At 58.6% G+C, this 13,008-nt stretch overlaps 1 protein-coding gene across 4 annotated transcripts in view; it reads left to right on the top strand.

Moving 5' to 3' along the window:
* Positions 1–1,932: 1,932 nt before the first annotated feature.
* Positions 1,933–13,008, top strand: part of RIPOR1 (RHO family interacting cell polarization regulator 1) — a 31,644-nt gene continuing 20,568 nt past the window's right edge. For 3 of the 4 annotated variants that reach the window (XM_063410939.1, XM_063410937.1, XM_063410938.1), the window contains exon 1: positions 10,299–10,923. In XM_063410939.1, the coding sequence (XP_063267009.1) occupies positions 10,314–10,923 (610 nt within the window). In that variant the 5' untranslated portion in view covers positions 10,299–10,313. Of the gene's footprint in view, positions 2,065–2,820; positions 3,249–10,298; positions 10,924–13,008 lie in introns of those variants that run through there. The other variant, XM_063410941.1, reaches the window with a different exon arrangement.

Below are 13,008 nucleotides of genomic sequence, written 5' to 3'. Positions count from 1 at the left end.
CAGTGCTGGCTCAGAGACACGGCCAAGCCTCCCCTGAGTGCCCTCCCTGCCCCTTGGCAGAGGTTTTGCCCCAGTTACTCCACACAAGCCAGCTGGAGCCTGGCCAGTCACCACAGGCTGGCTCCATGCCCATCTCTCTCCATGTTTCTCCCTTCTGTCCCACGCCATGTGCTGGATCCTGGGAGATGAGCAATGCCAGAAATCCCACCATGGATTGCTGACAGCTTGCAGTCATTGTCCCCCTCGTGATCATTGCCAACCCCATGAGATGTGTGTCACTGCTCCCTTGGGAACACGGTGGGAGACAGGACTGCTGACAGCTGGGACAAGCTCCACCAGCCTAGGACATCACCTGGGATGTGGCCAGGTCACCCAGGGCGTGGGCAGGTCACCCAGGGCGTGGGCAGCCCTGTGTTCTGAAGGTGGTAGGAGGAGGAGTGGGAAGCTCTGCAGGTGGAGTCCAGTCTGGCAGTACTGGGTGCAGGTCCTGGGGAGAAGGACTCACCCCAGGGCACTGCTGGGCATTGAAGCACCTGGACCATCAGCCTGTAGGAATCCCAGTGCAATGATCTTCCCTTTGGGTGCTGGGAGAGCAGACTAATTGCTGTGCAGAGCCAAGAGGAAACAGGTAAGTTCATCCCATTTTTTAAGCCAACACAAGACCAGGGCAGGATGACCCAGCTTGGACCTCTCTGCAGCTGGGATTCAGCCCTGGCGAATGCTTTGCCTTTACAAGTGCAGTCAGGTGCTCTCCAGGAGCCCACTCTTCCACCCTCTGAGTCAAGGCTCATCCCAGGGAGCACATGCTGGAGCTAAGCCACCAGGGACTGTGCCACCCATGGTAACTTGGAGGCCAGGGACCTCTGAGAACCTTAAGGTGCTCCAGGGCACGTGTTCTTCAGGAAGCCTCAGTAAAAGGCCAGATGGGCAGGTCTCCCTGCTCAGATGCTTGCCAAGTGGTGTTGGCTTTTCCTTTGCACAAGTTCCGGGTGTTTGTGCTCATGGAGCTGATTATCTCCCCGTTTCCTCTCCTGCCTGATGTTTCCTGCCTCTCTCCCTCCCTTTTGCTGGTTTTGCCCTTTGTGTCAGGCTTATTTCCTGGCTCTGGGAAGTGTCAGACCTCAGTGTGCCCCCTGTATATAGCCCTGTATCCTTTCACTTGACACTTGAGATCCCAGCTCCACCTAACCAGCTAGCTGCTCCCTGGGAGCAAGTGGGATTTAGTGTGATCCATCTGCTCTTAGCAGCTGATCCATCTCTATTCTGAAGCTGGGGCACTGGTGCCAGCACTGGTTCAAGCAGTGGGGGAAGCCAGACAACCCCTTGAGGATTCTACTCTTCCTGAGGCTGCACCGGGTCAGGGAAACATGTCTGGGGACTTCCAGAGACCATGGGCGGGGAAGTTGTCACCCAGAGCAGCTCAGAGAGCCTCCCCCAGCCTCTTTGGAGCCATAGTAACATCTGGAGGCAAACACCTCTCTGCTCCAGGGAGCCCAGCAGCTCTCCAGGCTCCAGGGATTGACCTCAGTGGTGGAAAGACTCACATTTCCCAAGGTCTTCCAGCAGCTGCCTTACTCCAGACCAATAGCCACTGGCAAAGACTTGTTGCACCAGGAGCTGGAGTCAGGCAGGTCTGTGGGTTGGGGTAGGAGCAGTGAGGACATCAGGAGTGCTGACCTGACTTGCCAGGATCAGGACAAAACCCATTTTGAGAGACCCCCTCCCACACCCGAGTGGGGCAAACAGCAGCAGGCAGAGCCTCTGTGAAAGGCAAAGGCTGCTGCAGGAGGAGAGAGTCAAAAAAAGGAAACAAAACGGAAAAGGGCTGCTCCTGTGACAGCGATGCAGCTGCGGAGGTGGAGCAGCAGCAGGTCACAAACAGCCGCGCACGAGGAAGTGCTGGGACAGCAGCCAGCGTGGCCAGGCTGCAGCAGCTCCAGGTGCAGCAGATCTTTGCTGAGAAGAACCAGGAGCAGAGGCAACCAGAGCTGCGGGGACCTCAGCCAGGACCTGGAGATCCCCTTTGCAGGAGTCATCTTCCAGCCAAAACTTCCTCCTGCCAAGGTGTGGGCACTGTGTGTGATGTGGGGGATGGGGCAGCGGGATGGTCGATGTGGGGATCACATGCTGGGTGGCACCCCGGTCCTGGGGCTCCGAGGCCTGGGAATGTGACCATTCCCAGAGCCCCCAGCAGTGGGAAATACTGATGCTGGGAAGGCTGGACTATCTGGGAGTGCAGGGTTTGGGGTGTGCTGAGTTCCGGGGCTGCCATCAAAGCACAGGGACCCAACTTGGGTCCGTGAGAAATGAGGCTCTGGAGGAGGAATGACCCTGTCCCTGCAGCACCAGGGCTGCTGAGGAAGCTGAGAGGGACCAGCAGATAATGTGCTGAGGCTTCCTCCAGCACAGCTGCAGCTGCAGGGCTGGGGTTGCTCCATTGCTATCAGCCCCTGCAGAGCCCCACGCATCCCTTCTCCCTCCTGTATTATTGTTTGCTGGGAGGAAGCAGCTCACCAAGTCCCACCTCAAGCTTTTAACCCCACTGGTGCCTGCCCTGATGCTCTCCACTCTCATCAGCCAGAGCCAGGCAGGCTCCACTTGTGCCCTGGAGAGGATGTTTTGGTAGTGAGAGCTTCCTCCAGACTTAACCACCCTGGCAACCAGCAGCACTGCTTGACTCATCTCCCCCAAGCCACTCTGTCTCCCACGGGTCTCCCACAACGCCTTTTGCAGAGGGCAGACACTGGCATTGTCACCTCTAAGACCCTGAAAGCTTTAGATGCCAGTGATTCCCTTCTTCCTCTTTCTTCCCCTTTTTAGCTGGTTGGATCCTGTCGTGCTTCCTCTGGAAGCCCCCTGGTCTGCTGTGGGGGGTACCATGGAGCCAGCAGCTTTACCAGCTTCGCACAGACTTAACCCAAATCCCTAATAAGGGGTTTGGAGGAAATCCATCTTGGGGAAGAAAACTGCAACACTTCACCAGCTTCGTTTGACAGGCTGGGATTTAATCAAACCCCAAGATCTCCAGAAGTGCTCCTTGGGGAAGTGGAAATCAGACAGAACATCTCAGCAGCCTTCTCCAGATTGTCATCTTCTCAAACAACTGAGCTCTGCCAAATTGTCCCCACTTCTCGACTGGCAGGGAAGGGACATTAGTGTCTTATCAGCACAGACTGGGCTGTGCCCTCCCTGGTGATGACCACCGAGGGACACCTTTCCTGAGCGTCAGTGTCCCTGCAGGAGCAGAGGTAGGTCAGCCACTGCTGAGCCTGATGGGGTGATGCAGAGGTGCTCCATGTCCCCTGTGAATACACCACAGATGCTGACAAGCCCATCACAAGCCCCCCGTGCTCCCTGTGCACCCCAAGAATAAACCAGAGGTTTGCTTGCTCTGTGCCCTGGGGCCCTGACACTGCCACACCCATGGATCTTAAAACAAAAAATCCCGTTTGGCAGCACAGGAGGGTGCACCCATGGGTCACAGAGAGGTGCTTGCCCTTCCTCCCACAGCTGGGCTCTGCCCATGCCTTTGCCCCCAGGGATGCCCACAAACGGGATGATCCCTTGGCCATGGCACCCAGTCCTGCTCTGCAGGGTCCTGCCAGGGGTTTGGAGCTGGTCAGCCTCTCCCTGCCCATCCCATGGCACCAGCTGGGCCTGCATTTCCAGCTCTTGCAGAACAAGGTCCCAGGTGGCTGCACTTGGAGCTGGCACTGTGCCGAGATGCCAGCGTGCCTGCCCAGTGCCGTGAGCGTGCAGAGGGAGCTGTGGGGGTGGCGATGGGGGTCAGCCAGGCATGCCACGGGCTGTGGCAGGCTTCCTGCTGCTGTCTGCAGGACAGGAGTTGCTAGAGGGGTCATCTCCTCGATCCCCAGAATGTCAGCACACAAATGTATCTGTTCCAACTCTGCACCCAGACCTGCTGCCCTGGAGCATCTTCTCCCCCTTGTTGTCTCTAGGAAGTGGAGTTAAGACCCTGTGATGGCAAGAACAAAGATCCAAGCTCATTCTAATGAGTTCTCTCCCCCATGTCCCTCTCCTTGGAGCCAGGGAAGTGACGCTGGGGAGGAACTTGGCTCCTCTTGTTTGTTATTACAGGATAAAGTTACCCTTTAAAGCAGAGCCAGTGCTGTCAGGGCTGCATACCATCCGGGAACATCGCTCCTTCCAGCAGCTCCACACACTTCTGGTTATTGTACTTGCACAGAGCCAGCCCAGCCCTGGTCACAGCAAGGGGGATGCAGGTGGGGGGATCCAGAAAGGAGCCTCCAGGCTCTTTTCCCACCCTGAGAAATTTGGGAGCATAAGGAAAAGGCCTCTTTGTGGAGAGGAGAGCTGCTCTGACTCTGGAATATGTGTAAAAGAGGAGCAGAAAGCAAGGGCTGGGAGCAATGAAATGGAAGGGAAAGCTGGATGTGGCTGGGGTGTTTTGGGGTTTCTCTTATCTCCTGGGATGCTCACTCTGGCTCAGCTGGGGACCCTCTGGATAGGTCAGCCTGATGGTTGCCACAGTGTGCAGGCTGGGCAGTGGTGTGCAGCTGCCACCCATCCCACCACCCCACAAGTCCAGTGGCAGCTTAGCATCTCCAGACAATGTGCAGGTGGGATGAGGGCTGGCTTCTCCTTCGAGCTCCAGCCTCTGTCCATGGGGGGCCCAAATCCAGGGGACCCCTCTCTCCTGTGAGCTGGCACCCAAGGAGACACTCCAACACCCCAAGGCTTTGCAAGACAGGGGGTTTTCTTAGCAGCAGCCTGGCCATCCCACCCACACTAGACCCTCTGGAGGTGGCTGGAGGCCTGCTCAGGGTTTGACTGCCCCATGCTGAGCCATGACGTGCCTGTGGGGTGGAGGGGAAGGAAGCTGACCCGGTGGAGCTGAGCCAGAGAGAGCTTCCTGGCAGTGAGCTCCAGCCTCCAGAGCCTTCCGTGCTGCCGCAGATGGCTCCGGGTGGGATGGGAAGCAGGCAGAGGCTGTGTGAGCCCTTTGCAGCCATTCCCCAGCCTGGCATCCACCGGCTCTCTGCCGTTCAGGAGGCAAACGCCAGCTGGGGCCCTGACACCGCCACCTCAGCGGGGTGTCGAGGGAAGCCTGACTCATCCCCAGCAGGAGAATCTGAGACTTGCACATGTAAACAGAGCTGGCCCTCGCACGCCAGGACATGTGACACATACAGGAGAGACCGGCTGGAGCCACAGCCTGGGGCTGGTGGCATTCACACAAGTGCTGGAGGCACGGACAAGAGCTGGAACAGGCCCTGCTCAGAAGCATCACTTGGGTGGGGAGGATATGGCAGGATCCCTGCTATCAGCATGTCCCCCCTCTGCCACCCCTACCCCAGCAGCAGCTTTTAGCAGCTGTTTTTAGTCCTGGTCTTTCTGTTTGACTGCCACTGCTTTCCTCCAGGGACACCCCACCCAGCACAAACCCATTTGGGCCAACAGCTCAGGAGAGGTAGAATAGCTGCAGGATGACCAGGGCAATGGTGGCCTCACCACCTCTGGAAGCATTAAAAAAACACATGGATGTGGCATCTGGGGGATGTAGTTTAATGGTGGGCTTGGCAGTGCAGGGTTAATGGACTTGGTGATCTTGGAGGTTTTTTCCAACCTTAATTATTCTATGAGAGCAAAACTCCTGAGATTCCACCCCACAGTGCAAGCTTCAGAAGCAGAGTGCAGCTTGTGGTGTCAGGAGGTCTCCCTGCACATTGTTGGGATGGAGAGAGCATTGAAACGCAAGTCTGGGAGCACAGAGGCTCCCCAAGTGTCCGTTCTGTCTCAGGAGCAGGGATCACTCAGAAACCTCCCAGTTATTCAACGCACTCTCCAGCACGTGATTTCCCTTAGGTTTATTTGTGCCATGCTGTGGGCTCTGGGCTGGGAGAGCTGTAGGCCAGTGGGGAGAGAAGATATCACAGCCACTTCCTATCCTTGCTTACCCTGCACAGCCGGTTTCATTTCCTTAATCCCCATCCCAGCATTTTCTTTGTTGTTTTCTTTGGAGGGGAGGGAGTTTGCTGGAGGCTGGTGCTCACTGCAGTGAAGGAAGCACTTTCTCACTCTGGGAGACCACAGACCTGGCTGTTCCCAGTGGACTCACTCTGCTCTTTGGGCGTAGCAGGTGCTGCTCACAGGGGACAGGGACCCCACCTCAGCAGATCAGGGTGTGTGTGGGATCCCCTGCCCTGCTTGGGAGGACTATATTTACATGTATTTGCATACAGCTCTGCCAAATTTGTAGACTCAGCCCTGCCAAAACACCTTGTGCTCCGAATGGCCTTCTGCTCTCACATCCTTACAGCATCAGCTTTGGGTCAATGTATTCCTACCTGCAGTGTTGAATCCTCAAGGCTGCTGACACCTAGCTGTGGTCCAGCTGTGCCATTGTGCAGCTGTGCCAGTTGCCCTGCCACCAGCTATGTATGCTGGGCTGGGCTGGTTTCTGGGCTTGCCCACAACTCAGCCTTCCTGCTCAGTGTTGGACAACAGCAAGAGACTGTAGGAATTTTGTGAATCATGGATACTTTTGGAATGATCCTGTGGGTGTGTGCGTGAGCTGGTTCCTGCTGTGCTGAGGTGGGGATGGCTGCCTGGTTGCAGGAGGTGGAGTGGTCCCAGGGGATGTTCAGCCCCCCAGGCTGAGCTGGGATAGCAGTTGGAGATGCTGCCAGCCACCTTCCCAGGGTGGAGCAGGGAGTTAGGAGCGGGGACAGGTGGCCAGAGAGTCAGGACTAGTGCTGTTCTGCAGCTCCTCACCCTCCTGGCCCGTGCTGGGGCTGGACCTGATGAAGTCACAGTCTGGATGTCCTGGCTTGGCTGCAAAGCCCTGACCCAGATTCCGGATTGCTGGCCAGGGTCTGGGAGAGCTGACCAGCACCAGTGCTGGCCAACACTGGGTTTGTAGCCACTCTGGGGTTATCCTCTCTTCCCTTTTCCCAGCCCCATGGGCAGGCAAAGTGCTGGGACACCCCATGGAAAAGGACAAGTTGGGTCAGGGCTGTGCCCCAGTCTGCTGCCGCTGTGAGCTGGCCCCGAGTGTGTCAGGGAAGGTTTTCCTGCAGAGCTCAGAGGACCTGCTGGCACAGCCTTTCTGTGCTGCTGGCCAGTTCCTGAGCATGGCCAGGGCTCTGGTGAGTCAGCTGGAGCAGCAGCTCACATTGCTCATGCTGCATCAGCACCACCCTGGCTCTCTTAGCTTTTTACCAGGTTGTGTTCCGCAAAAATGCACAGCTGGAGGGATGTGGAGCTCCGTGCTGGGATGCTGGGTGCTCATCTCTGAGGTGGTGGCAGGGATGGTGGCAGGCTCTGTGGAGGCACCTCAGCTGCTCAGGGGGGTGGTGGCTGGGCTCTGAGTGTGCTCAGCACGTGTGGCTGTCCCGGTGCAAGGCTTGGAGCCCTGGCCTGTGTGTGTTGCCTTGCTCCAGCGCTGAGCAGGAATGCTGAGCACGCAGCAGCTCCAGCCTGGAGCCAAGGGCTGGCCTCCAGCCCTCCAGAGAGAGGGGAGAGGAAGACGTGGCTCCAGGCCCAGCCTGCAGTGAGAAGAGCAATTTGGGCAGAGACCCGCGGTGCGGGGCTGCGCCAATGGCTCAGACCTTTCTCTGCACCGCGGCAGGCGGCCGCAGGCAGCTGGCACGGCTGCTGCTGGAGCTCCAGGAGGAGGGGAATGTGCTTGGAGTGGTCTCGGGTCACCAGGCTCTGGAAAGGCTCGATCCTATGCTGGGAGGAGCTCACTAATGCCAGCAGGTTCTCAGACAAAATGCCCTTGGGCTCAGGGACTCTTCCCTGCACCAATGCCCAGCTTGCAAACCAGACTGCTGGGAAGGCTCCTGCAGTGACAGGAGCCCAGGAGTATCCATATCCATAGCTCATGAGTATCTGTATCCATAAAGAAAGGATTAAACCAGGAGTATCCATCCATATCCTTGCTGGCAAGATTAGCCCAGGAGTATCCATATCCATAATGAAAGGGTTAAACCAAGATTATCTGCATCCATGCTGGGAAGGTTAACCCAGGAGTATCAAAATCCACGCTGGGAGGTTTAACTCCTTCCTGCCAGCAGGCATCATACCTCCATAAATCCAGAAGGGAGTTTTGGAGGGCAGGCAGGCCAGGGGTGCTGCCGGAACTGAGGCAGGAGCCTGTCCTTGTTTTTGTTTGCCAAGCTGGTCCGTGCTGAGCAAGCTCCCAGAGCAGCCAGTGCAGTGTGCCAGCCCTGGCCTTGGCACAGGGAGTGCTTGGCTCCACAACCCAGCCTGGCAGGGCAGGCAGGCGTGTGGCTGAGGGGAGGGTGCAGTCCCCTCTCCTGCTGTCTGCAGGGACACAGCTGCTCCCCAGCAGCAACCAGGAATGTGATTTTACCTTGGGATGGTGGTGCATGGGTAAGTGGAATGTGGTGGTGTGGGTCAGTCTACCTCCAGGCACCCCAAGTTTTTACTGAAAAGGTGATCAAACCCTGGAACAGACTTTCTGGAGATGTGGTTATGCCCCAAGCATGTCAGTGCTTAAGAGGCATTTGGACAATGCTTTAACTTTGTGTCAGGCCTAAAGCACTCAGGCAGTTGCCCCAATAATCCTTGGGTGTCACTTCCAACTGAGAATTTTCAGTGGTGACACCATGTACAGAATCCAGCCCCTCACTTGATCCAGGTGGGATCAAGTGATGGCAGAGTGGCACAGTGGTACTGCCCATGCCAAGCACATGGTGGGTCACCCTGGTAGGATAGTGTGGCACAGGGACCTAAGTTGAGAATGGAAGGACTTGGGGTGTTGATTGAAGCTCAACACGACCTGGCCATGTGAGCTGGCAGCCTAGAAAGCCAAACATATTCTGGGGTCCATCCTCAGCAGAGTGGGCAACTGGCTGAGAGAGGGAATTCTGCCTCTCTACTGTGCTCTGGGGAGATCCCATCTCCAGCGCTGCATCCAGTCTGGGGACCCCAAAATAAGAAGGCTGTGGACCTGTTTGAGTGAGTCCAGAGGAGGCCACAAAGATGCTCAGAGGTCTGGAGCATCTCTGCTGTGGAGACAGGCTGAGGGAGCAGGGGCTGTTCAGCCTGGAGATGAGAAGGCTCCAGGGAGACCTTGGAGTCTCTTCTAATACCTCAAAGGCCTCCAAAAGACCTGAAGAGGGACTTTAGACAGCAGCATAGAGTGATGGGACAAGGCAGAATGGCTTCCTAGTGTCAGAGGGCATATTAGATGGGATATTAAAAATAAATTCTTCCCTGTGAGGGTGAGGAGGTCCTGGCACAGGTTGTCCAGAGAAGCTGTGGCTGCCCCATCCCTGGAAGTGCTCAAGGCCAGGTTGGATGAGGCTTGGACTAACCCGGTCTTGCGAAAGGAGTCCCTGCTCATGGCAGGGGGTTGAAACCAGGTGGTCTTTATGGTCCCTTCCAACCCAAACCATTCTAGGATTCATCAACCACATGGCTTGGTGGATCCACCCTGGCAGCCTCTCCTTGTTGGCCTTTTGACTTGGCTTTTCCCTGGTGGCCTCAGGACCAGGTCTCCTCTCCCATCTTTGCATCACTTCTCCTTCTGTGTAACCAGGCCATCCTGGAGAACTGGGCTGGGAGCTGGGACGCCCTGGTTCTCACCGAGCAACCTTGGCAGCAAATGCTCTGCTCCTTGGTGTGGCCCCAGGAGAGTGAGAGTGGTGCAATGATTTCCTTGTCACTGATATTGCCCTGCTCCGCTGGGCTCCAAGACCTGATGATGGTCTAATTAGTGTTTCTGCCTCACAGGGCTGGCGGGAGCACTGCGCAGCCTTGTCCTTGCATGGAGGGTGTCTCACCAGGGCTGAAAAGGCTTCAGTTCCATTTAAAACTGGGTCGACTCAGTAGGATCTAGGACAGGTAGGAGAAGGATGGTCTTGGGAGAACAGAGAGGAGCAGGGTGCATCCCCCCAACAGGCATGTGGCTTCCTCACCCCGCCACCTTCAGGGATGCTCAGAGGTGTCAGGGTTTAGGAAGTGGACTGGCAGCTGTGGAAGCAGCACCGTGTGACTGTGGCATCCCTCGAGTGACAGACTGCATTTGCACTGGGGCTACCTGTCCCTTAGTTGGGGAAGCTGGGAGTGCTCTTCTGCTGCTTCCCGAGGATGCTGGAAGCTGGTGGGATGGGGAAGGTGGATCAGTGGCAATGCTCTGCTCCCCCAGAGTGGACTTTCTGATTGGCAGAGGTCTGAGCACGGCTCAATTGGATGCAGGAGCTGTGAGGGAAAAGGCGGGGTGGGGTACTGGATGTCACAGGGCTGGGAGCAAGGCTGGGTGTTCCCTCTGCCACCGACTGACTGACTGCATAGCCTCGGCCATGTCACTTCACTGCTGGAATGTGAAACATGCCCGGGCTCTGTCAGAGAGCACTGAAGCCTGGGAGGCTGTGGTGGCCCCTGTGAGGGGAGACGGCGCTGGTGAGGGACGAGGTGTCGCTCCAGCCATTGCTTCCCTGGCAAGGGGAGGCCGCGGGTGCTGTGTGCGGCAGGAAGGCAAACAGCCCGGGGCCAAGCCAGCCGGGCTGTCCCCACTCCCCTCGCCTCGGTGGGATCCTGCTCCAGCACACGGTGGGGCTTGTGGACCCCCGCGGAATGTTGATGGGCCGGCGGGTCTGGAACCCCGCAGGGCCGTGGCGGCGGTGGCGGTGGTGGCGATTGCGGTGTCGGCAGCGGTGTCGGCAGCGGTGTCGGTCGCCTCGGGGAGGGAGGTGCTCCCGTCCATGCAGCTGCCATTGGCGCTGGCTGGGCCGTGGTTTCCTGCCGAAATCACATGGCTCCCGCGTTTCCATGGAGAGAGCCGGGGTGGGCGCTGCCAAGAGCCTGCACGAACTCCCCGCTTGCTCCCGTCCATGGGAGTGGAACAAAGGGGATGCACCGAGCCAGGCCCGCTTTCGCCCCGCGCCTCGTCCCCTGCCTCTCCTGGGACATGTGAGTGCCATCCGCACCTCCGCGCCCCGCGGTCACGGGGGGGTCGGGGGGAGCGGGGTTGGTGGCCTTAGCGGGGCTACACCCTTGGGGGGACCACGTCGCCGCAAGGCACCGCCCGCCCGCGTCCCCTCTGCCACCACCCCCGGTGGGCGCCCCACGCCGCGCTGGGGTGTCCGGGCACGGCGGGAGGGCGGGGACGGGGACACGGACACGGACACGGACACGGGGCTCCGCTCCTCCGCCCCACTGCGGTTCGGAGGGATCCTGCGCACCCCGCGGCCCGGCCGGGAGCGTGGCCGGAGACGCCCGGAGAAGGAGCTGCCTGACAGCGGGATGACACCAGGGCGAGCACCCCCAGTGTCACCCGGAGCTCCCCAAACCCTGTCTGGGATATATCAGCTTCTCCAGCCACTCTTTCGCTCCCGGGTTTGGAATGACGCTGGCGACGTGAACCGTGTCCTGCCCCGAATCCCTTGGGACTCCAGGCAGGGGTACGGGCAGGGGTACGACAGGCGAAGGAGAAGCTGCCTGTGCCCATATAGGGCCGTGCCCGAGCGCCTGCGGCACTCCGGAGCCCTGGATCCCGCGGGAGAGGCTGCAGCCATCTCCCCCATCCCACCCCTGCGCCCAGGCGGGACCCGGTGGGCTCCTGAGGGACCTGGGTGCACCATGTCAGCTGGGCGCTGCCTCCTCCTCCCCTCCAGGGTGACGGAGGGAGGAATGCTCGGAGGAATTAATGAGACAGATCTCGCTTTGTTGCTGGCCCGATCCTCCTATCTCCCAGCCCTTCCCAGCCTGCCAAGAAGTGCTCGGGAAGGCCTCGCACCATTAACCCTTCCCCTGCCGCACCTCCGGCCACCCTAGGGCGTGCAAACAGCCTCAGCGGGTTTTACCCTTGCCACATTCCCAGAGGAGACTCTCGAGGGCACTGGGAAGTCCTGGCCATCCTATAAACCCCATATCTCCTGTCTCCTGGCTGGTGGCCTCACTGCGTCCCCCGGGCAGGGCTGGGACATGAGGCTGTGACGCCGCGCAAAATCCGGCAGTGCAGGGCTTGTCACCAGCGGCGTTGCCTCCTCTCGGCTTGCGGGGGTCCCCAATGCATTGCCACAGTGCCCTGGGTGGAGAGGAGCTGTGGTGGCGTGGTGCTATCCCTGGCTTGGTGGTGGCTGAGTCCCCGTGGAGGACATGGCATGATGGAGTTGAGCATGGAAATGGGGGCAGCAGTGGACATGGCACTGATAGGGGATGTCGGGGGGGTGCAGCTGAGAGGTGTTGGGGTGCAACCAGGGGATAATTATTGATCTACAATGAGGACAGTGGTGAGGACAGGGGTCTATCTTCCCAAGCCTTGCTGAGGCTCCTGGTCAGAGCTGCTGCTGTGCCCAAGAATCTGCTGGCTGGATTGCAGCAGGGTGCCTGTGCTGGGCAGTGTCCAGTGCTGGCTGGGCGGGAGGAGCTGGATGGGCGTAGGGTGTCCCCCAGGAATGCCACCAGGCTGGGCTCCAGATCGTGCCCGTGGCTGAGGTTCAGCAGATGTGTTGGAGCTCCTGCCATGACACTGACCTAAAGGACAGGACCCTGGGAAACCCATGGTGGGCAGGGAGCAGCTGGCATTTGAGATCCCCAGGGCACGGTGAAGGCAGTCCAAGCCCTGGCTTTGCGTGGGCTGGGGCTGGTGCTGGGCTGGGACGAGCTCCCCGCCGCGTGCTTTGGGGTTATTTATAGGGCTGCCATTTATATCACTTCTATTTCTGCTGCCGTGTGGGGACGATGTGAGGAAGCGAGGGGGGAGGGCTCGAGTCTGCCACCGCCCTGTGCCCGGCCCCTCCAGGAAGGGATGCTGCTCACAGCGTTAGGGCCAGCCTGCCTGGGGGTAGAGCCTGGCTTGGCACAAGGGCTGGTCCTTCTCCAGCCCTTAAGGCATCCACTTGTGGAAAAAACTCTGTTGGGCTCCCAGGATTTTTTGGAGTTAGCTTTGCCAGTTTTAGCACAACGTAAAGTCTGAGAAGTCAGCTATAGCACTGTGGTGAAGGTGACCACCTGCAGCTCTAGGACCAGCTGTCCTAGCCCAGGACAAGTCAC

This window comes from Prinia subflava, chromosome 13 (assembly GCF_021018805.1).
Source record: "Prinia subflava isolate CZ2003 ecotype Zambia chromosome 13, Cam_Psub_1.2, whole genome shotgun sequence".
NCBI lineage: Eukaryota > Metazoa > Chordata > Aves > Passeriformes > Cisticolidae > Prinia > Prinia subflava.
This window is presented reverse-complemented; position numbering and strand designations above follow the sequence as displayed.